We start from the raw sequence: 26,642 nt of genomic DNA on the forward strand, positions 1-26,642 counted from the left end.
TAGGGTATTCTAAATCTTGGGTTAAGTTGTGCATTAATAAAAATGTAAAATTTTATTTATTTAAGATATAAAATAAATAGTATTCAATTTAATATATATTATAATATATGTGAAATATTTGTGTAATTTTAGATATTTAATATTTACAAGCAACACATGTATTGTATTATTAATAAGCCAAGACCTTAACCAAAAATATCTTGGGTATTCAGGTTTCAGTTCAGATAAAAAAAAAGTATGTTTCAATAATGGCCTGTTAACCAGTCAAATTAATGACTTTCATTCATAATGATATAGTTAAATAAAATATTCAGGATATAGCTTTAATTGTAACTTTTTTTTATTGTTTGGACTACACACTCAAATTAAATTTATTGTAAATATGATTAAAGGTAATCCAATTGCCAAATATCCCAGGTCCACCTTACTCTAACATGATGGAATACATTTATCTATGTTTTTTGAATATATTAGTCCTGACACCATTTTGTTTTTTCAAATTCAATTTTTGAATATGTTAATATTATTAAGACAATGTTTAACTTACTCTTGTTAGAGTCTAAAAAATAGTATCATGATTACAGATATTTTAAAAAATAACAGATTTTGACTTTAGAAAACCTAATTATAACTTATGATTAGGCCCAAAATTTTTCCCAATAATTTATATTAATGCAACTTAGTAACAAGTATATTTATTTTTCATATCCAATAGTTCCATTTTAATTTGTATAAGGATTTAAATAGAGACATAAAAGCGGAAATATCTGGAAATGTTGAAGAATTGATTACCTCATTGATTCTATCTCCTGGAATGCAAGACTCTCATTATATTAGAAATTCTTTCAATGATGAAATTGGAATTAATTTTGATTTGCTAAATTGTATTATTTGTTCGCGCACATTTCAGGTTTTAAATTATAAAATATTGAATTATTTATTTAATAAGGAAATGGAAGATCTAAAGAATTGCTATCACAAATGTTTTTAAAATTTTATATATATGAAAATTTATTTATTAAAGTGGAAGATATCCCTCTAATAGATATGGTTAGTCGCAAATGTTCCAAAAGTTATAAAACCTTAATAACTAAGCTAATTCAAAATAACAGAAGAATGGAAGAGAACAATGATTTAAAAAATCATGAAAGTGTTGTTAATGATGTGCAATTATTAATAAAGGTTTATATTTTTTAAATATCAATATTTCTACAAAATTAGGAGTTAAGTCTTCACCCATTTGTTTAATTCCACCAGTACATTCATTTCTTAGTATTGTCGTGTGACTATTAGATCATTATTTGGTATTTTATATTTGCATTGACTGTCTCGCCCCTTCTAACATAATATGATGTTTTACGCAACGAACAATATATTTATAACATATTTAATCTTGGTCATCAATTACTGTGATAAATGCTATATGATTTGTTATATTTCACAAATTTTATATTACAGCTTATTTGGATTATATTATCTTGATTATCGTATATATGTTTGACATTTATAATGTGATTCTATATAATACAATAAATAAAGTGACTGTGTTTTAGACTACTTCAATGGCTACGAAGGACTTTTATTATGAATAGAAGAAAAACCAACCACTGTAAATGGTAAAAGTGATGAATCAAACATTCTAATTAATAAGAGTGGTGAAATTAATATTTTAAGTTAAACGAACATTGGTAATCAAGAAAAGAAAAATTGAAGCACATGGGAATTAGTAAGTTGGCAGAGATAAGGTCATTTATATATCCAATAATTTTGAAGGAACTAAATTATGATGAAATAGTCGAAATAGGTAAGTCAGTTTTTAGACCCAGTGAAACTTTATTTAGTTCTAAAATTAAGTTCATTCGAATAGAAAAGAAGGGAATGCGAAACAATTGCTTCGTTTTTAGGGCAGCTTAAAAATTGGCACAAGTTTATTCCACGTCATTACAATATGTAGTATAACAAGTAAAGATATTATAACAATGATAAAAAAATTGCTGCCATGACTATAGAATTTGTCAGTGATTTTTATGATAAGCCAGGAATAGTTAATGATTTTGAAATAACAGCAATGCAGCAAGGTCGAAATCATGCCCAGCAAGTAGAGTACCTTTTCCATTAGGAAAGCCAATCGAAATATAACTCAATAGATAAATGAAATCGGGAATATTGAAGAAGGTTGACCCAAAAAAATGCGCATGACGTGGGCTACTCCAGTGATAAAGGTGTGCCAAACAAATGGAGAAATCAGGATTTGTGCTGATTTTCACATTAAACCCATATATCTTATATGATTACCATATAATATTAACTGTGGATCATCTAATATTGGCCAAATTACAAGGGGGTGTGAAACTTACTATAATAGATTTAGAGGCTTATTTGCAGCTAACATTAAAAAAGAGCTCAAAGGAATACCTAACTATATCAACCCATATTGGGTATATTCGTTATCTATGTGTTCCTTTCGGCCTCTCTAGCGGACTATTTTCCAACTATACATGGATAATCTTACAGGACTGCAAAATGACAGGAGTGGAAAAGATGATGTATAACATTTGAACAATGTGACGAAAGTATTAATAAAATTAAGACGGGGTTGAAGGCAAAATGGGCTAGCGAAAAAATATTCTTTAAAAGAATCCGTTACTTTTCTGGGATTCGCAATAGATAAAAATAGCATGCACCCAGCGAAGGAAAAAATAGATGATATTCAAAGAATACCATCTCCTAAGAATATATACTAAATGATCTTTTTTAGGACTTGTGAATTATCACGAGAGATTTTTTTTACCACATACATGGTATAGCAGCTCCGTGCATAAATTAACCAATGTTCATGGGATCGGTCAGACGGATCAAGATGTATATAATAAAATAAAGCAGATTTTATCAACAGATAAATCTTTAATTACTTATTCGCCAGACTTGCCAATCATATTGGAATGTGACATCTCCAACACTGGTTTTGAAGCTGTGATACTTCACGTAGTCAAAAAGAATTTTAGCAGATCTATCACATTTATTTCGTTAACATTATTTAAGTCAGAGAAAAATTATGCGCCAATAGTAAAAGAGCCACGAATACTCTTGTTTGGCATGGAAAATTTCATACTTTTATTTTTGGAAGAAAATTTATATTGCCAAACGATCACAAACCTTTGGAAAAATTATTTGGTGATAAAGGGGAACTACCAAAAATATCCACTAGTCTATTAATGCACTGGGTATGGAAAATGTCCGCATATGATTTTGAAATTGAATATCGTCCAGGAAGAAAATAAATGGCTGATACATTATCTAGACTTTCAGTAGCAAGCATGGAGTCGAATAACGACCAATATGCATTAAATATTAGAGTTATAAATTTGCTGGATATATATTTGGTCAAGTTGAACTCCAGAAAGAAACAAGGAAAGAAAGATTGCTAAATAAAGTAATCAAAAAATTGGATTAGATTGGATTAGATTGGTACATCCAAATGTTAAAGATGAGATGGAACGATCTAATATGCGACAAATGGCAGATCATGATAAACACATTCAAGTTAGGGAATTCGAGATTTCACAACTGTATGGTTGCATAATAAAATTGATTCATGGTGGAGAGTAGAAATTATAAAATCCAGAACTGGTAGATATTCCTATTCGGTAGATAGTAAAAATAGAACGATACGAATACCTGCAAAAACGGAATGTAGCGAAAAAAATAAAGTCAGGGAGAGAAAAAAAAATAAAGAGTCGGAAATAATTACCAATTTACAAAATGTAGAAGGACCACCTATAGCAGAAAATGAAATTATCATCTTTAGCTTTCAACAGCTAATTATCATTAATAAAAAATGTGAAATTTATTAAAGAACAAAATATTTATATATAATTTGGGGCTTCGCCCCATACGTCTCTTTTATAGGTCTTCATGCAGATTTATATCTCCTACTATAATTAATTTTAATATAGAAATAAGATATAACATAATATGGAATCTAACGCAAATTTTAATATTTGATTTTTAACAAAAAGGATATAAAAATATTTTTACCATTCTTCTTTGATTTTGCAATTTTTTTAGAGTAAAAGGGGACTGATTTAAAATAAAAATTTTATTAATTGACAATGATATACTTAGTAGAGATCAGCAAATCAAGGCCTGGCGCATACCCAGGCCAGGTCTATTTTGTCAAATTAAATTCTGTTTGCGGTGGATCGGGCCCAATATTATCTAAAAAATTTCGAACCGGGCTGGGTCGGGTTAAAATTTTTAAATATGATTTTGTTAAATAAATTAATAATTTTAAAAATCTTTCAAGAAACAAGGAGTTTATATTTTTTATTAGTAGAATATTTTTTTTACAATAAAAAAAAGAATTTTTCTATATTTAAATTTCAGGCCAGACCGGAAGAACAAATAATTTTTATCTCGGGTGGGCGTTTCATTAAAAAATTGTTGTTCAGGATCGAGCCGGGCAGAATAAATTTCTTTAAAAAAAATCCAGGCCTGGTCAGGCTTGAAAAATTAGGCCCGATGCAGATCACTAGTGTATAGTACTAGATATTAATCAAAAGTCTAAATATAGGAGGCAGATGTAACGCCATATTCTGGTTTGCATGTCTACTAATTATATTATAACAAATCCATATTAATATCAATTAACTGATGTACAAACCAAAAAATGGCATTCCACAGGGATGTGTGCTAATTTTAAAAAATTATAATGTTAATCTATTTTTCAAAATTGGTATGGTTTAGCACCCAAAGCTGCTGGCTAACGATGCCTCTGCCTCCAAGTATAATATTATTTGTAGCTTAGAGTTTTCCATGCCTTTTGAATTTGCGTCGTCGAGTTTTCTGTGATTTTATATGTATTCGTAATTCTTCTACGTACTTTTTGCGTAGCATAGATTTTTTGTTTTTTTCACGTCATTTTAAGCAATTCCGATATAAATATTAAAATGTTTATATTTAAAAACTGAAAAAAAAATATTAAATTAAAAATGCTTCTAAATTATATAGCTTGGGTAATTTACATTAAGTAGGAGAAATGTGTCATAAATGGCCATGTGTGTAGACTGGCCACCACCCTTTAACTTTTTATCTTATGGACCAATTTCTCTCAAAATTGGTCAAAATGTGTATATTTATGATATGTACCTTGCCTAAGTTCATTTATTGAATAGAGCAATTCAATAAAAAAATATTTCTAATAAACTGTTTTTACTACCTCTTTCTGGAAAAATCACGTTATACATTTTTTTGTTTGGTGAAAATATTACTAATTTAGATTACTGATACTTTATATAAATATTATCCTTAGGCATTTAGCATTATTCACACAAAAAATTAGACTTTAAAAGCTTTATTTAATAGACATATAAAAGCGCTTAATAATAATAGAGAGGTTAGTATTGACTGTCCATGTATTGATTAGCCACAATTCGCACATTCACATATTCATATTAAAATGAAAAGCCCTTGTAAATCAACATTTGGTGTAATAAAATGATGAACAAGCTTAAGAATGTTTAGTAAAATAATAATTAAGATATTAATTTATAATATTACCATTATAGATGTGGTAATAAATTAGATTTTAATACTAATTAAATTAGTGTATAATTAATTTTTATATAACTAAAAAATGTAGTAACATTAACATAGGTCTCTTTTACAAGTATTTCTTTCATTTCATATTGTATTATTCCATACTGTATTATTTCATATTGTATTATTCCATACTGTATTATTTCATATTTATAATAAAATTTTTAAATAATATATTATGACCAGTTAACACATAGTATATGGCCAGTCAATACATAGTAATTGCCCGAAAAACAACTTTCACATAATCTCATTGATTCAAATTTTATTTTAAAGATTAATATTTAGGCTACACATTGATATAAAATTTGTTTGGTTAAACATAAATTTTAATACCTTTTTTCAAAAAAGCAAAAACATGGCCATTCATGGCACATTTCCCCTACTAGTTGCAATCTCTGACTTTTGTGAAAATTGAATTAATTTTGTATAATTTTTTTTATATACATTTCTATTGCGATAGATATTTGAAACGTTTATTGAAGCTAACCTTCAGCATTGTTGACCTAAATTCATTTGACTTTTCATATAAAACTTCTTTCTACTGTGAATTTATTAAAAGTGCCAGTTATTTTTTTAAAATATGTTCTAAAGTAACTATTAAATATTAATTTCATTCTTAATTCATGCCACTTCTTTTATCTCTCTTTCCACATTTCCTACCAAATATTTGCTTATTCCTTGGAATTGCTTATATTATATAGCAAATAATTTTGCTAATTTTACCATATTCATTCCATGATATCTTTAATTACGGGGTTTTAATTTAAATAATAAAAATTCTATTTCTTTTCATTTGCTAAGAATCGTATAATACGAATGATTGCCAATATCGGAAAAATCTTTAAAGTATAATAAATTATATATAAATTAGATATGAGTTTTTCCTGGGTTCGCTGACTCCTATAAATTTCTACCAAATAAAAATACCTAACTTATTTTAATTTAATAACGATCTTGGGTCTTACTAAAGAGCATGATATAAGTGCCTGCGATGGACTATTAACTAATAATTACCTATAAGAATAAACTCATATGGTATAGGAATTGTACTAGTTAAAAATCAGCATTTATTAAAAAAAAATACCATTTTAAATTTTCTAAATCTAAAATGTAATATATAAAATATTCACAAAGACTTAGATATTTTCGAAATTCAATATAAAAGGTAATAAATAAAAAATAAAAATCAGGGCTGTCATATTTCTCCGGTATTTTATTCGAGATTGTCACTATTTTTTTTGAAAAAATACAAAATTGTTAATAATATTATATAAGTATGATCTTAATAGCCTATAAAAATCAATAAATGTATCTTTTTCAGAAATTTTGATGAATTTGGCATTATTTTTAAACTATTTTTATTAATTTCGTAGTAAGCAAATTTTTTGCATTATTTTTATATTACTAGTAAAATAAATTTGTCTCTAATTAATTATATCCAAATTTTAAGATTTTAGATATAAATTATAATTACATTAAATGTCTAATTATTCAAAATTTATCTAAAAATTATTAACTTTTGTTATAATTTTATATTTATAATATTAGATAATAGTAAACCAACTTGTGGATTAGCCACTAATCTTTATGACATTTATATAGTATCATTATTAAATTTAAGTTACAACAGTTTAGTAAACTATCTCTCTAGTCTTTTAAGTTTACCTGCCATAAACCATTTTGAGACGATTTTTTAAAACGGCTAACTCAATATTTTAGCTAGAAAAATATTACCTAAGCCTCGATATTTCGATACTATATGTATAGACCTTAGTTCCTTCTATGAGCAAAATCTTCAGGCTTGGGTAATATTTTTCTGGATGAAATATTGAGTTAGCCGTTTTTAAATTGGCTCAAAACGAGCCGTTTAACAACACTAGCCATGAGAAACAAAAAAAAATCATTGCTTTTAGGATCCTTAATCAACTATATCACAAGCCAATTTCCATATGAATTATGGCGGGCTGAAAATTTTCCCATTGCAGACGTTTAGGTGGGACATCATTTTTTGGTAAAATAATATGTATTTCACATTTTATATAATTACAACCTTCATGTTGATTAGATGAGGGCCAGCTTGGACCAAATGGTTTTGGTTTAATTGAGGCATTCCAATCGTAGATTACTCAATAATGAATCAATATTTAGATAACTCGAATCTAAAAACGATAATCTTTTAAAAAAATTTGTCAAAAAATTAGAAAAATTTTAGTTTTCATTTTTTCAGAATTAAAAAAGGAATGATTCAATAATGAACATTAAATAAATTGGATTGCTCAAATCTTTTTTATACTCAAAAATAAATGTAAATTAAATTCAAACAACCTTGACGCATTTGGTTTTGTTTCTTTTTTATTATTGTGTGTAGATCATCTAATAAAATAAAAATTAAATATATAAATATATTATGCCTTTTTTTCATATAATATACTATATTTTGTTGTCCATTTTGTTTTTGCTTATAGATAAAGGAAGGAAATTATAAAAATAATGTTTATGCTTTAAGGAAAATAATGTACATTTAAAATAAGCCATAAAATATCGTATGAAAGCTATTTAAAAAAATATTATTGTATTTGTTTAAATGGTAAATAGAATGCTTATCCATTTTTTAAAATTGAGGCTAAAGGCATCTTGGCAGTTTAAATATCCACATTTACAAACTCCCTAGGTGCTAGAATTAAAAAAATTACATTTCAGCTAAACCTGAAAATTAAAACACTAATCTATCTATGAAATAAGGCAACAATTAATTTTTTTTAAATCTCAAATGTCCTACATATATAAACTTAAAAAATTATTAATAATAAAACATCTATATAAAAACAGATTTCCAAAACTAGCAACGATGAATTCTTAATCAATTTTTTTTGTCATAAAAGTATTCAGCAAATCTTAGCAGTCATTGAAGAATTTAAAAAGGTAATTTAAATAATAAAATATATAAGAATGAGAGAAAATAAGGAGATAATAGATAAAAAAAATAGTATATTGAATTTTTATTATGAATAATATAGGTAACAAATTATGACCTGTCAGAAATGATTGATCAGAATGTAACTGGGCAGTTTAAATATGCCTTATTAACATTAGGTAATCCAGATATATTTTAAAAATGTGCTATGTCTTTTACAGGTTGGTTTATCGTAGATCCAATAGAATATTTTTGTGATCAACTTTATAGAGCCATTCAAAATATTGGAAATTATTATCACCTAATTAATTGGATATTATTAAGCAGATCTGAAGTGACATTATATTTAAAAAATATATTTATAATTTAATTATGTTTGAAGATCGATCTTGAAAAAATAAAATTAAGGTATAAAGATTTATATGGCCCTTTAGTGGATCCTTTTAGCAGTGATGCAAACAATGAAGATCATTATATTATATCGCAAATCATACGAGGAAAGTAAAATTCGATCTTATTTTCTCATTATTTAAATAGTATAATTTTAAAATTTTAAGTTCATTCTTAAAAAAGCTTAGAAAAACTTCATGTTTGACTTAACATGACTCTCACTAGGTCTGACCGATTTGTAATTTTTTTACCGATCCGGTATTTTAGTTAAAAAAATTGCCTATTATTTTAATTTTAAGCTAATGGATTATTTAAAAAATTTAATTTAATATTTTTTTACTATCTTTTCTTATAAAATAAACATTCCAAAACGCTTTTCTATTATAAATCTAAAATATTGTATTTCTTAAATGGTCAAGATTTTTGTTTGTGTTAGAAGAATAATTTATAATTCATTTCAGATAAAATTTCTCAATTTGCAAACAATATGTTAACAAATAATTATGTTTATGTTACATAAATATTTTATTTATATTATATTATATAAAATTTAATTCAAAATATCTATTCTAAATCTCATCTTATAATAAAAAATGTGTTTAAAATAAACAAAAAAATTTATATTCTTTTTAATAAGAATGAATGTGCCATGGATTAAAATATAGTTTATTGCGTGGTTATTTTATTAAAAAAGATCAGATAAGTTTTTAAATTTTATCGGCATTTAATTTTTCTAGAAATGATGATAATATTGTTCCAATCCTATTCCGATATATCGGCATTGCGACTCTAAAATCTAATTATTTCAATTTTTTTATTTTATTGAATTTGGTTAATATCATTTCATGTTATCCTTTTTAATTGCTGAGAAATGGTATTCGATGAAATTTAGGTCATTTCCAAATAGAACGTTTTTTGAAAGTGGATTTTGAGGCATGTTTTGCTGTAATTTTTTTATTTCCAAACAAAAGATATTAATTTGTAAAACAAAATTTTATTTATATAATATATTATTTTAAAAAAACAATTCGGTTCCACATTCCAGAAGCCATTTAATCGTTAAAATCCCCTATAGGTACAATTTCAAAAAAAAATACCAAAGCAAAACAAACAAAAGTGCACATGGAAAAACAAATAATATTATAAAAGTGTCGATATACCATAATGAAATAATGTAAAATGTTCATTACTTAAATATTTTTTATTCATTCCCAAATTTTTACATCCCTTAAGGTAAGTTGAGAAGCTCCTGAAAATATTCTTTCCATCTATTCATTATTTCTTTTTCCTTTATTATCAATTTCCCATCTTTATTTTTGATTACTTTCGGAGCTCCGTTTATATCCCTAGAGTTCTTTTCTCGCTGTTTGGCTAATCTGTATATTTTATTTTGCCCTTCTTTGGTATGTAGATCTTCGTACATGTCATCGTATGCCATAGATTTGGCCCTAGCCACCGCCTTTGTAGCTAATCTCTTGGATTTTTTGTATCTTGACTTGTCATCTGCATTTTTGGATTTGTACCATATTTTATAAAGGGCTTTTTTCTCCTGTATAGTGGTTTGTACCTCTTGATTCCACCACCATAGTTCTTTGTTGCCTCCTCTTGTCAAGCCTAGCGTCGATTTTGCAGTGTCTATTAATCTGGATGAAAGGTCTGTCCAGATTTTTTCACTGACTTGTGAGCAATTTATTGTTTCAATGTTTGCATTGATTGCAAAGGCATCTGTCATTGTTTTTAATTTGCCCCATTTGATGCATGGTTCCAGTTTTATCTTATTTTGAGTGGATTTATTTGAGATTTGTAAATCCATGATTAGTAGCTTGTGTTGTGCGGCGATATCTTCTCCTGGGATGACTTTGCAGTCTATTACATCTTTTAATCTTCTGCGAGAGATTAGCATGTAATCTATCTGTGTTTTCCTAGTACCACTTTCATATGTTATTAAATGACTGTCTTTTTTCCTATAGTAGGTGTTGGTTAAGGCAAGGTCGAAGGCTTGCGCAAATTTCAGTACGTGCTCTCCTTCATCATTTCTTTCTTCGTATCCAAAACCACCATGATGCCTTTTGTAGCTATCTCTTGCTTTCCCCACATGCGCATTTAAGTCACCACCAATTATGACTAGGTCATCCTTAGGGATTTCCATTACAGCTTCATCAAGGATAGCTCTAAAGTCATCTTTCTCTTCTTCCTTGCAACCCGTTTGAGGAGCATATACTGATAGGATGTGTAGTATTGATTGACCAATGCAGAGTTTTATCTTCATTAGTCTATCAGAGATCTTGTTGACTTCTACTACTGATGGGTTAGGTCTTGGCTGAGGATGATGCCGACATCTTTCCTATTGCTAACAAGTCCATTATAGTACAATTTATACCCATCTCCAATCATCAAAGTTTTCTGTCCTTTCCATTTCGTCTCTTGTATACACCCTATATCAACTTTTCTCTTGTTCAACATTGATGCCAATTCTCTCGTCTTACCTTTAAGCGTCCCAATATTCAAACTTGCCAGTCTTGTCTTCTTTGCTTTGACCTTTACTTTATTTTTCACAGGATGGAGGTCTACACCCTGCGCGTCGCATGGAGGGAACGCCCTAGCTTTCATATTCATTTTTTCATTTGTGTCCTTCATTTGTTTATTGGACAGGTATCCTTAGCACCCGGCTGTCCAGGCCTGTCGGTGACCGGGGTGTCATCTCTAAGCTCCGAAATTCATCATACCATATGTCTTTACACATCAGTCATCGAAGAAAAACTTGAAAGTTTTTATGGTTCTTACCAGGATTGAACCCGCGTCCTTGTTCATACTCGTGTTTCCAAGCCTACATCTTACCCATTAGGCCACCCCGGCGATATCATTATAAATTCTCTTTAATCTATTTTAAATATCAAATTCTCATCACTCTTCTGGATGAAGGTTGCTCTTCCACCAAAGTTTGGTGGTTGGGTCTCCATTTCCCCATATCCTTAAGCTTTTCAGTTTTTTTAATCCCTTAAATTTTATTATACATTTAGAGACCTGATACCGCAACTTTAGACCTTTAGAGCAAAAATAACTCATATTAAAATATAACAAGTCAAAGATACTGTAATTTATTATATGCAAGTCAATGGTATTGGAATTTACCATCCATGCAGACACGCTAAAACTGTTCAAAGAAAATCTTCGTCGCTCTTCTGAGTAAATAGATTAACAACAATACAACCCATGCCAGATCAAATAATCCCAGCCTCAGCCATAAGCCACCAGCCACCTAGGTTATGAATATTTAAAACAATACCTAGTTCTAATTTAAGTTTCTACTCACCAAGGAAGAACTTAGAATTCCTATAGGTCAATCATAAAATATAATTATGTGCGCGCTGTAACACCCATATCGATAGCCTAGACCGACAATAACTATGCCACTTTTCTAAAGGCAGACTACATAGATGCTATACCAAGCATCAATAGTATGTTGAGATCCACAAACATTACATCCACGCTAAACCCTCTGTCTCAATCCTGAAAATCAAACAGACCTGATAAGGTGACTCTAGTCTCTTAGATCCAAGGTATACCCCTCTCTTACTCCTAGCTTAATGATTATACTTGTGTAGATCTTTTGATAGATTCAGATTCTTTTCTGTCAAATCCATTATAAAACAGAAAATAAAAAGACCAATAAACATCGCTTCTTAAATAGTCTACTTATAGTTCTAGTAGTTTCCGACTTCTGAGAATTATTAGACCTAAGGCCTTAAAATTATTTTAAATAATAGAGCAAATGTTATGTTTAATCACTTGTGATCAAAGAGGGACTTCTTTGCGACAAAGAATATCGATCCAAATTTATGAATCTAATTGTATATCCTCAAATTATTAAGCCCTACCGACTAAATACATATTTTTTTTATATATATTTTCTTTTTATATATTGTTTTCTATTGTAATTTTTTAATATTTAATTTGAAAATATAGATTTTAAAAATAAGTTAATTCATATATTTTTAAATTAAATACAATAAAAATAACCAAAAATAGTAAAAGCAGAACTAAATTCAAAACTAGTAATTATAGGCCCTAATTTTTTCGATTTTTTTCCGGGTTCTATATTTTTATTTCGGTTAGACTTTATTAAGTTTCAAATGTTATCAAATGGTTTAATAAATTTCTTCTACTTATTATATTTTTTAAACATATTATAATAAAAAGCAAAAGCTTTAATGTATACAAACCAATTCTCAGGATGAAGAATTACACAAAAAATAGGAAACTATCATTGATTACCAACGACGATACTAAAATGTCAAAATTTGCCGAAGATATTATTCTAGCTATCCAATGTAATAGTAAATAAATATTTCTTAATTTAAAAAAACTGCATAAAATAGAATATAGGTTTACAATGACTGGGGTATATCCTATAATCCAGCCCGTCCATTGTTTTAAATATTTTTATCCCCAACCCGCCCATGGTTTTGAAAAAATATAAACTCGCCCGTCATTGCCCACACCTTTAAACCCATCCCATTCTTTTTTTAGCAAATAATAAGAAAATTATTGAGATATACCTTCAAAAATATTATAAAAATAATATCCAATAAAAATTACGAATGTAATAAATTTATTTGGACAAATAAATTGTAAAATAAAATAATTGAGATATTTATTTTAATATTATTTATAATTATAAAGTAAGAATAACTCCATATTTTCTGTTCAGACATGTTCTTCTACTCTAAATACTAGGAATGCTAAATCTTCGTTCAGAAAAATGCTCTATTTTCTGGAATTGTAATATATATCTAGCTAAACTTGATAGCTTTTACAAATTAATTTCTTATTCATTCCATCAAAGTAGGATATCCGTTTGAAGTCTCCACTTTAGATGAGATTTTTAAATAAAATATAAAACCAATTAATAAATAGGTAATTCTAAATTTATTAAGTAAGAAAACTTTAAAAAATTAGATTTCTCTTATTTTATTTTAAATTAGTTTTTTATGTCCCTTTTGCTTAGGTTTAAATAGGAATGTAAATCCTGGAAACATATTTCGGGAAAATTTCGTGAGAAATTTGGGGAAAATAGGGCAACAGGAAAAAAACTGGAACTTTTTATATTTTCAGGTCAATATTAATTTTTTTTCATGTTTTATTGAAAATATATAGATTATAAACATTATAATTAAACAAATATGATTTAATTTCAACAAATTTGTTTTCTTTACATGTTTTATTTGAAATATATAGACTATATACAATTTATAAATTAATTTTGAGTAATTTGTTAGTTATCTTCGTTTAATGAAGAAAATAATTCCAGATAAGAAGTTGAAATTTTAGAATCCAGCAATTTGTCATTTGCGAAATTTTTTTCCCATAAATGGAGATTATCTCTTATAAAAACTAATTTCAGACCTTATCACCATATCTTTTCGGAAGCTGCACTTGTTGGTGGCACTGATAAAATTCGTATGGCTAGGGTCAATATGTATTGATTGCAACATAACTTAATAAAATATTAAATGACACAAATTTATGATTAGAAAAAAAGTTAGGTTATTTTACTAAAATATAAAAGTATTTAACCTTTCCACAAAGTCACTAAATCTTTAAAAAATGCGCCTTGCCATATTTAAAAAATCTCCCCTTACAAGATATTTGGATAGGTTTTCTATAATTCTCACAATATCTTAATCTAGATATCCAGAAAATCGATTAATGACAATCCTTTTACAACTTCATTATCTCTTAAATTATATCCATAAAACTCTAGTCAAATATACGCGCAGCATAATGTATGTCCCGGCGACATTTTCCGGCTTTTAATAAACTGCTCAACTTCTGAAATCTCGCTCTGCAACAATAGATTTGATATTGTTTTATAATCGTTAAATGTCTCCCTGATATGAATAAATGCTTGAGGGAAAACAATAAATTGGCTTTATCCCCTTCCACTATCTCTATTTATGTAAATATGACTTTTATAAAATTGTATAATTGCATTAAATCATTAAAAAACCCATCGTTATTGAGAAGAGTAAGTCTCTTATCTCATATTTCCTGTAGAATATCCTTATTTTATAACAAGCTATTTATCATCAAAACTATACCTGCCCAACGAGTTGGGCTGGGCAACTTTAGGGAAACAATTTTATTATTATTTCTTAGGAGTTGTTTTTCTTTTAAGGTTGATAAAAGAATATTGTTAGATTTTTTTATGATAATTTTAGCTAGAGATCTGCCGGGTCGGGCCGGGCCTAATATTTTAAGAAAATTTGGGCCGGGCCTTAAAATTTTTTTAAAATATATCTGAATTTATTAATTTTTGTTGAATTTTTTATGTAAAATAAAAATATGTGATTTTATTTTAGAAAATAAACGCCATATAACATATCGTTTATTTTGAGTAATTATAAGAATTAATTTCTATATTTAAATAAATTCGGGCCGGGCCGGCAAAATTTTTTAAAAAAAATTTTGGGTTCGGGCCGGGCAAAACTTTATAAAAAAAAATTTCGGGCCAGGCCGGGCTTGAAAAATTAGGCCCGATGCAGATCACTAATTTTAGCTTTTGTGACTAAAATTTGAATCGATAATATCTTATTCTATATCCTTTAATCCAAGAGCGACACCTCCATTGCATTCAATAGTTGGATATTTCATTTTTAAAAGGGGCGATGCTTTTTAAATAGTGCGTGAATTGTCAATTATTATAGTATTGATTTTTGATATTGCCATCTCTTCAATTACTTTGATAAATTCATTTGATATGTATTCCCCTGTATGCATGTTCCTGTGTCAATCGATTTTTAGAAAATGGGACAAAGGGTTGCCAGGATAAATATATTTGTCCACCTATAACTAATGAGAGTCAAATTTTTGCTTTTGTTTAATTTTTCATTGACTATATGTTCGATCCTTTTAAATTTACTGTCTAATAAGTTTTTACTTGGTAAATATCTGGAAGGCATTTTAAAAGCAGGTCTTAAGGATTGAAATGGTTTCTTCCTATATAACAATGGGTATTGAAAATGCTCAATTTGACATAAAGATGGCTGCAAATTCAATATTCAGTTTACTTTCTTCTTCAGTTGTTATATTATCAATGTATTTCATTAAATTATTCTGTTTGAAAAGTATTGATTTTTTTGAAAATTTATTTTTGTTTATATTATCTATTAGAATTAACATTGGAAGATGTAGATGCTATCATTGAAACCAGCAACATTATTATTTGGTGGGGTTATTATTTGAACTTCTACTGGATCTACATTATTTTTAATTATATTAATACTTAATGTTCTCAGATATCTATTGCATTTAAAAATATCTATTGTACTCTTTGTTGGGAAGCTGTATTTTAAATTGCAGTATTTGCACATTGAAAGCACTTCTTATTCTGAGCTTTGTGTTTATAAAAATATGACCAAGCATCTGAATTCTTTCTAGCCATCTATGAGAAGAAACATGAGCAATTTAAAAACCTTAACATAGTATGCATGTTGTATATATTGATTTGATGACTGTAAATACATTAATTAAAACTAAATATCAACTAAAAACTGAATACATTGATTTAAAAATTATGAAATTGATTACTATAAATATTCTCTACTAAAAATAACATTTAAAATTTCTTATATAATTTATAAATTTTAGACTAGCTATTAATTTTAACACATAATTCTAGAATTTTGCAAATGGAGATTAGAAAATTAACATATATTTAAAAAGAAAACAACCACGAGGAAAAAATGTTTTTATAATAAAAATCGTATTTATTTTATCAGAAGACCATTTTTAAAATTGGGAAAATGTTAATATTATAAAAATTATGTTGATTTAAGCAAAAAACATATTATAAAAATTGGCGTACACTATTTCCCGGGAAATTTCTCCTGTCTTACATCCCTAGGTTTAAATGCATTAAAATAAAAATGTTTTTTTAATCTCTTTTTTTAGGTTAAAATACATGAAAATTAAAATATATTGCTTTTTGTTTTCTTTTAATTGTGAGTTTTTCATACTTTTGAATTCTTTAAGGTATTAATTAGAAACTAGATAATTAGAGATCGATCTAAATCCCGGGGTATAATTAGGGTTCCGAGAAGTTTTTAAAATATTCCTTAAAATTTTCTTGTTATTCCTAAACCTTAAACCAATTCTTAATAAATTATCATCTTAAAGGCTTATTTTTTAAACAAAAATATTTTCTACATCTATAAACTTATTCATGCTTTTCGTTCTTTCTCTATTTTCTCTAATTCAAACACCAACTTATGAAAACCAAACTAAATAATACATTCTGAAGATCCTTAACTTTTATTATTTTTATAAAGTGGGGGTCACGATATTCGATCTTTTAATGGCCGCATTTTTCCTCAAGACTATCGACAGATTCCTTAACTTCTTATTATGCATTCTTCCAGATGAGCACCTAGGCTTTGACCTTAAGCTCAGGGATACCAATAAACAATAAGATTGGAATTTTCTTTTGGTTGGTTTAGTAATTCTACTAACCTATAACCAGAAGGGTTAACTAACTTTAGGATATGCCATTGACCATGACTATGAAGAAAGGATTAAACTTCAGCCAAAATCTCAGTCTTTATCTATCTTCAAACAATTATGAATATCATTGGCCATTATGCCAATTCTCTAAAGGCCACTATCCTAGATATAGTATAGTTAACAATATAATATTCAAAGCTCTGATAAGTGCCAAAATACCCTGCACCCTTAAGCCCTTATGTCTCAATACCTCAGATGGTTAGAGGTTAGATAATTTAACTTTAATTCCATGGGAAAGATATAAATATTACCAGGGTTTACATTTGTGTAGCGAATTACCTATTACCCACAAAATTATCTTTCGGTGGCCGAAAAAAAACAAATATTCCGAGTAAAGAAATATTTAATTCGAAAACGCCCCGAGGCACTTTCCTTCCTAAAGAAAATACGAATATTGCCCATCTCACGAGCTATCCGAAAGTATTCTTTCAAACAAATTTCAAAAGACAAGCATTTATTAAATAATATAATTTTTTACATTTTTATTATTTTTTAAAATGCCATTTTAATTTTTTTTAAATGTTAATTTAATATAGATTTATACATATAATAATCTTATTTTAAATTTAAATAATGATAAATAATATAGGAAGAAAAAAAAAGCTGAATATCTATAAAATTATCTTAAAGATTTAAAATAATTATATTGATTATAATATTCAGATATCCTTATTTTTTACGAGAATTGGAATCTTAATCAGGCCGTTTTTAAAAATCTATCCCAAATCAAGATTTATAACGATACCACTTAGAATGTTTCTAAAATAAAATATTTTTAATGAAGGAGGTTTAAGAGAATAACATTTAGTAATTTTACTTTCTAAAAAGAGCATCATTGTGTAATCTTGAAAATACATAGAAAATTTGTTCATTGATATAAAAAAATATTAATTTAAAATTATAAATAGTATTTAGTTTTTTATCAGATCCTGTCAAACAATATACCAAGTGATATCAAAGTTTTTGAAGTTCAAGAGGGTATTCATATCAAAAGATTTACCTGTTGGTCTTGATAATATTAAAGCAATTTTCCTTCAAGACAGTATTAATTATAAATCCCCCAATAGCAATTTATTATTAAGCTGCATCGCGCAATTTTCAAATCTGTTGCTAAAAGGTACAATCCCTAAACCCATCATTCCTTTAATCTTGGGCTCGGTTAATTCCTATAAACAGGAAAGATTGTGGGGTTCGACTCATTGCTGCTGGATCAATTCGTTGTATTGTATCTAAAATCATAGTTGGACGTTTAAAATTAGCAATATCATCAGCTCTTTCCAATCGAATGGGGGGCATCAAAGAAGGAGCAGAGCGCGCTGGCGATTCGAATTTCACTAGCTAATGCAGATCCAAATTTAATTTCCCATAAAATTGATCTTAACAATGCCCCTTTAGCTCAATTTAAAAAATTTATTTTATTCCCATATTCTGCAATAACTGTCTACAATTTTATTTTTCGTAGCTACTCCGAGCCTACTTATTTAAAATAATATGACAAAATTATTCTTTCTTATGAAGGTATATAAAAATGGCCTATTGAGTCCACCGTTATTTTGCCTAGGTGATCAAACATTAATGGATTAAATCTTTTTAAAATATCAGCGCATACACCAAAAAGGAAATGACATTTAAATTTGTATCTCATTTCCGTAACCTAAGGTATATTTATTCACACCGCATGCATTTGGAAATGGCAAAGTCAGCCTTGCATAAAGATTACTAATTTACAGGATTGTAAATCAATTTATTATTTTTATGCAGTAAAAAATTTAGCGAAAAAAAAATTCATACGTGCATTATTAGTTTGTGGGATCTTTTTGCCTAATTTGATTTTTCCGGGTCAAAATCCAAAAAGTCATTCACATGAAATCAATAAAATTATTAGGACAAGTGCAGAGCTTAATCGGCGAAGCTATAGTTCAGTTTGGAATCATAATAAAAATGTTAGTCCTGTTTAATCAAAATCTATAATTTGATTTAATTTTAAAAATGAACTTTTTGTCAAATGATGTCATATTGCAATCACATAGTGTCCTTTTGCAATATCAAAGTGATTGAACTAAATTAAAATGTCACTATGTGTTTTTAAAAAAGGGTTATGGGTCTGAAAATGGAGACTAAGTGACTAAAAAAGTTATATATTTAATACAATTATTTCATATTATTTAAACCAAATTATATTGCTATTTTATTTAGATGAAGATGATATCTCAATTATAGAAATATTAACTGGCCTCAATATATCCGAACGCCAATATTTAATGTATAAATATCAAATAAAACAAAAACAGGTTCATTTTTTTATGGCAACTAGATAATATCTGGGTACACACGTGATTGTTAGAAATGCCAAATTTTTTAAGACTCAAATTTTAGTGGGGAATCGGCTCTTTGTTGGCAGAGCTTAGGGATTTAAATGACAATATAAAATTAATTTTTAAATATTATTCATATCCTATTTTATCTTTGTTTTGCCCATTTTTTTTCTCTTTCTTCATAATAAATTTAAATTATAAGAAAAATTTCAAAAAATGGTGTTTATTTTTAATTTATCAATATATATATTTCCCGTCGATATAATAGAATATCTAAAAAAGTGCAAAATTAATTATTTAATTGAAAAAGGTGCTGTAAAATAGAAAAACAATATTATATTTGTGGCTTTACTATAATATTATAACTAGTGAAGGTCAAGGGTTGAGTTTGGTCTGGTCATTGATCTCATTTAGTTTTTCCAACCCTGTTAGCATAAATCTTAAAAATATTTTATGTGTCTATCATTTTTAACAATTACTTTATTAAAGACTGCGTCTAAAACCAAAAAAAATATTAAAAAAGATTATTGGAAAATTTTATAAAAACTTGTCTAAAACTTAAATATTATCAATAAATATATAATATTCACATCTCCCGTATTCCTTCCTTCATTTGTACACGTTATAATGAAAAATTATCAAAGAACGAATTCGATAAATTTAAATATATAATTAAATAAATTTATTACTTGTATTATTTTTTATTAAATATTAATTAATATACATGTTACTTAATTAAATCTATATTTATTAAAATCTCAAAATATAAAAGAAATATCAAGTTAATAAAATTCGTGCTAGATGGAGCGTCATTTTATGAGTTGATTTTTCAGAATTGATGAATCTATTTATTAAGAATGTTTATCAACGGTGAAAAACTGATATAGTTAGCTCGGTTTATATTAATTGAGATACTTTGTCAAAGTTAAAAATGTTTGTTTGGATTTTAGATCTTAGAAATATAATGCAATGCCCTATATAAGTAGAACCGTAGATAAGGCTAGGGCGTGAGTGCTGATGGGATTGGTTTTGTTCTGCTTCTACGAGAGCATTATGGATTAGGTTGAAAGGTGCTAGCAAATTAATAAATGAAAAAATAAAAATTAAATTATATATTGTAATTAAATAAAGAAAGAATTAATAAATGTTAAATTGAAAATTAAATTATGCATTCATATGAAATTCATTATTGACTGTAAGTTTTAGATTATTTTAATAACCAGAAAATTCACCAAAAATATATACATCATTGGTAAGTATTATAATACATTTAAGATATGCCTAGACTATAATATAAAAAAGATATATTTAATATATTAAGCTAACTGATTCTCTTTATTCTTTAAAATATTAATAGGATATTTCTCAGATTTAATTAGTTTAAATTTAATGCTAAAATATAAGATTTTAAAATTGATAATACCTTTGTAACTAAATTATCTGCTATTTTTAGTAATTGAATAAATATTGTATTTAAATAATTGACGTAATTAGTTACAAAAAATTTCTAAAGTTAAAATGATTAATTTGTTGCCACGAGATATAAAAAATGGCTTCCCTTTATATCAAATCAAATAAAGAATAGTTTGAATAATAGCATAATTCTATTAAAATTATACTGATTATTTCTTTAAAAAAAGGAAAAAAAATATGATTAAGTGAATAAACAATATTTGAGGCTGCATTCAAAGTGGAGACGGATCCGTTTTTTACATCCGTTCCATTAAAAATAAAAATCAATATAATATCATTTTTAATGAGATTGACTTTTGACGAAACGGATGTAAAAAACGGATCCGTCTCCACTTTGAATGCAGCCTGACTGACCAAATATGGTAATATTCAACTAAATGTTTCTATAAAATATTCATAAATAATGTATAAAAAATAAAAAACATTGTAAATAAAAATTGAACACAAAATTTTATCATGAAGGTTAAGATAGGCTCTCTTAACATAATAAATAAAAGGAGAAAGGGAAAGGGAAAGGGAAAGGAATAAAAACAAACTAAAAAATATTATATTTAAAAATAGCTAAAATTCTCAAAATATATATTAATAGGTAAAAACCACTTAAAATAACATTATTTTCACTCTACTAATATCATATTCTTATAAATCAATTCAAATCCTTTCAATCAAATAAATTTGAGATCCAAAATTACACAATCACCTAAATTGATCACAAACTTGAATGTTAAATAAGGACCTTTGCCCTCCTTGAGACACATTATACTACTATTGCATCTAGGTGTTCATGCATACACACTATGGTTCAACTCTCCATCAGTATTCCTCCCTCACCATCACAAATCCCACAAATGTTGTTATCAATTACCCCATTATGACCATTTTTCTTTGCAATTAAAGTTTTTATATCATGATCTCATAGTTTAAAAATAGAAAATCAAAATTTTAGAATTATTCCATATAGAAAGTTTTAAATTTATTAGTAAATGGAATATATAATTGATGGTAACTTTCAACATAAATTTATATGAATTTTAATTTACACAACAATACATAAATTTAGCCATAAAGACAATTGTGAATTTTAACAATAATGATATTCTCCTTCACCATCAATCTAGTAAAATTTCTAATGAGCCTACTAGACCTCAGCACAGAACCTATCAAATATAACTGCCCATTGTGTAATAAACCAAATTTAGGTTATGGCCATCTCATCGAAAAAAATAAAGTGTCCTCAATCTGTTACCCATCTTATCACCAGCTATTCTTAGAACCCTTAATGCCTTTCTGCCCTTGCCCTCACAACAACACCCATAGTCACTATTCCCACATCATTGGCTGACGTGCTTACTTTTCTAATTAAGATTACAATTAAACTATATATGACTTTATTAACTCGTTATATATAAAATATCAATCATCATAATTTATTGCATGGCATTTATAACATTAATAGTATATTATATCGCATTTATAACACTTACTAGCCCAATAATCCCTACCTCCACTGTCGCAAATGTTTCCACGTTTAATCCAACCGACTCCACAGTTGTAGAAATATTTTTAAAGAAACCAAAACCAATTGTAATTTTAAGAATACCTATGGGAGCAAGGCTTCAAGTTGCGAGACAACTCTCGAAAAACTTGACTTCCTTAATTAATATTCATTCTTCTGTAAAAAAAACCCTGTCAATTGCTTTTATTACCCTACAAGTTCCTGATCCTGTCAGCAAAAAATCTTTGACATAGCAAATTAAGGATACAACTATCTACCCCTTACCCATCAATTACATTTCTACTAAGGGTGATGACACAAATAAATGACCTGCTTATAGGCCAGGCTAATAAATAAAAACTGGATAACCTGAATGTTAAATCTGGCATTTATCTGGCAACCTCTAACAATAAGCTGGCTCCCTACGATAGCAACTTATCCCAAAAAGACCACTCATACGATCTTAAGGACGAAATACCGTTTTCCCCTTAAGCTCCTTTAATTGCGGCCACTTACCCCACACGCGGCGTTAGACCACTCTCTCCTTCAAACGCGATTCCTCACCTGGTTTGATGGGTTTCGCCCAATATTTATACAGGATCTAACTGCACCTTACATCACACAACAATGCGATGTGGAAAAAATTACCCAACTTATCACCCGTATACTTACTGGAGGCATAATAACCGCCATTATTCCACTCCTATATGGAGACAAATTCATCGCTCTCCATAAGCCAAGCCTAATAAAGATATTCGCCCTATCTCTATTGGAACCACAAGCTAGTAGTAAGCAGAATATTGTTCACAATATCCAATCTCCCTTCACATGATCCAGATGTATTTACAAGCAGACCCCAGCCACGATATCCTAGTTAAAATAGACTTTTCGAACGCCTTTAACTCTCTAAGGCTTAGAGCGTTTCTAAATATTATCCTCACCCTCTACCCAGAATACTCTCATTATCTTCGATTGCTATGCTAATCCCTCACATCTTCAATTTGAAGATAGATTGATTCCTTCTAGCGATGGAATAGAACAAGGTAAACCTCTAGGTTCCTTTTTGTTCTGTCTGGACATTAATAGCCCAATGACCAATGCAAAATTGGTATATCGACGATGGTATACTAGGCGGCCCACCGGATGAAGTTATGAAGGCAATCAAAATAATAAAATCGAATGAGAGCAGTTTGGGACTGCCAATTAATCAAGACAAGAGCTAATCTCTTGGGATCATTGACCTTAACCACGATCCTATGTTCAATCGTACACCATTGAACGCTTTAGCACATCTCAGATGAGTCCTTTATAAAGTTCTTCGCCGATATTTTACAAGAGATATCCCTCATGTGCGATACACTATCCCGCCTCCACTTCCTATTGGAGTCTTCTAATCCCAAATATTTAATATATACTCCGATCATCGCGAATCTTTCAATACGATGTCAACCTGGCTGGCATGAGCTCTAGATTTAACTCCTCACAGAAGATATACTCTATCTTAAATTTGGAGATCTATCTTGGTTACAAGCTACCTTTTCAATCAAATCCGGTGACATTGGCATAAGGTCGCCTTCCCTACTTTCTGTTAGTGCGTTCATATTCTCTCGCCTGTCTTGCGAGACCCATTGCTTCTGCAACAATTCATCTATGAAAGTATCTGTCATTAGTCGATCCTTTCTCATCGGCACTACAGAAGAACTGGGACAAGTCTCTAATTGACAACACCGTTGTATACCTTAAATTGAGGAGCCAACCCGAAGACCATTCTCTACTTTTTCCATTTCCGCAGACAGTGGATAAGAATTTCCAGGCTTTCCATCGCGAAATCTTGAGCAGCTTCTAAGCAATGATGAGCTACGTCATGCCATCGGTCTTAAACTTAATTGCGATATGGTAATACCCTATCACTGTGTCCTTTGTCAAACAGGCCGTCACTCTTAGAGGGTGATTTATTAGGCATTCAATATGCAATGATACTATTGTCAGGGCCCTAAAATCTGCCGGCATCCCATCAACCCTCGAACCTATTGGCCTTTACAATTCCGATGGTAAGCGGCCTGATTGTTCTACCATGATCTCTTGGAAGAGGGGGGTGAGATTTCTCATAAATCGATCCTCTTGCCTTTTCCAATATAAACAGATATGCTCTACTAGACGCCGAAATGAATAAACCGATAAATACTCGCCATCGCTTCCTGACAACTATACATTCCTACCACTGATCGCCACGACTCTAACATGGTTCGGCTCTCATGCTCTGGCCTTCCTTAACTGGGAAACCGAATCTTTTCTACGAGGATCCCAACGAGGGTTTCTACTTGCGTCAAAGGTTAGCCCTAAACATAATAGAATGCAAATATCTCAGCTTTATACTCCTAATGACCGAAACCCCCTAATTGAACATCCTATGTACTTAGGCTATTTTGCTTCCAATTAAAACGTTGAAGCTAAAAGGGAATATGGATCTCAATTAATAAAAAACATATAATTGTGATTTACTAATATTATATATTTTTTTTCCAATAATTGTGAAAATTATAACTTATTTTATAATTTTATAATCATTTTTGACTTTATGCTAATCTTTTCTATTAATATTTAATATAATATATTTTCTTGTTAAATTATATTTATAAAAATTTTATATGTGATCTGATATAAAAAGTTATACTTATAAATATCATATTCTATCAAGTTAAGTAGGGGAGACCGGGGTAAAACGATAGTCATTTTGCATATTTATCATAAAAATTTTAAACAAAAGTCAAACACAACAAATTATAGTTCAATGTATAGCCCCATATCTACTAGATAAAAAAAGTGTAGCCCTCTACCTATAATATTTTAGGAGTTATGATTAGTTATGTCAAACTACTCATTTTCGCCATTTTACCCTGGGTATGGATAAGCATTGAGGTAAAGTGGTTAAAATAATATTTGACATATATTTATCGTTTTATTTAACAAATATTACAAATTTAAGATATATTTATGATTTTTATTTACAAACTAATCAATACAATATGGACATGTAAAGTAGTTATCATAGCACATTTAGAATGCACCCATTCAAGGCACATTGTGCATTTTAACCATTCATCTATTTTTATAGATTTTATTGCAAATAACACATAAACAATTCTTTTTTGATATCTTTTTTCTTCTCTGAATAAATAATTTCAATATTAATTTGGTAGCTTTATTAGTAATGCTCAATTGAAATATATAATATATTTATTAATTAATACTCAATTCAAATACGATCATAATAATTTAATTATGTCTAGGCGTTAATCCCATAAATGACCAATCTAGATTCTTCTTCATTTGTAAATATTTGTTTATGATCTGAACTTTAAATACCATTTTTATATCTTCTTCTCAATGTTGTATCAGGTATTTTATATTTTAGCAGACAAATTCAATGAAGTGTAATTGTTATTTTATATTTTATGGCTTCATCTATTATACTTACATCTCTGAATATTGTTTTTCTTTTATAATTTCTCATTATTTGATTGATACAATAAAAATTATAATAAATAAATGTAAGAAAAATTTAATGTGAATAATTATATATTTTAACCGTTTTACCCACAACAGCTCTACCCCAAGGTGACATATATTATAAATATCGTTATTGCGTGACTTCTAATATAGCTATAGATGTCAGATAAATTTTATTTTATAGCTAATACATTAATGAACATGTGTGCCAAATTTTGAATCCTGAGGATGTATATTTTACTAAAAGCAAATTATACTAGAGAATGATTTTTATATTTTTTGTGTAAAAAACAATTTTTTGACAAAATATATAAAACCAGGTAAGTTTTTTAAAAGATGAACATAGGTAAGAAATTAGATATAAAAATACATCTTCACACCA

The 26,642-nt window shown here is 28.2% G+C and overlaps 1 protein-coding gene across 1 annotated transcript in view; it reads left to right on the forward strand.

Annotated features, from left to right (window-relative positions):
* LOC135930211 (reticulocyte-binding protein 2-like) overlaps nucleotides 1-26,642 on the forward strand; it is a 102,098-nt gene that overhangs the window by 44,052 nt on the left and 31,404 nt on the right. The window contains exons 15-23 of the mRNA XM_065466992.1: nucleotides 716-910; nucleotides 950-983; nucleotides 1,025-1,182; nucleotides 8,431-8,523; nucleotides 8,619-8,694; nucleotides 8,737-8,849; nucleotides 8,898-9,016; nucleotides 13,106-13,236; nucleotides 19,664-19,758. Of these exons, the coding sequence (XP_065323064.1) occupies nucleotides 716-910; nucleotides 950-983; nucleotides 1,025-1,182; nucleotides 8,431-8,523; nucleotides 8,619-8,694; nucleotides 8,737-8,849; nucleotides 8,898-9,016; nucleotides 13,106-13,236; nucleotides 19,664-19,758 (1,014 nt within the window). The remainder of the gene's footprint in view (nucleotides 1-715; nucleotides 911-949; nucleotides 984-1,024; nucleotides 1,183-8,430; nucleotides 8,524-8,618; nucleotides 8,695-8,736; nucleotides 8,850-8,897; nucleotides 9,017-13,105; nucleotides 13,237-19,663; nucleotides 19,759-26,642) is intronic.

This window comes from Gordionus sp. m RMFG-2023, chromosome 5 (assembly GCF_954871325.1).
Source record: "Gordionus sp. m RMFG-2023 chromosome 5, tfGorSpeb1-WG-v2, whole genome shotgun sequence".
NCBI lineage: Eukaryota > Metazoa > Nematomorpha > Gordioida > Chordodea > Parachordodidae > Gordionus > Gordionus sp. m RMFG-2023.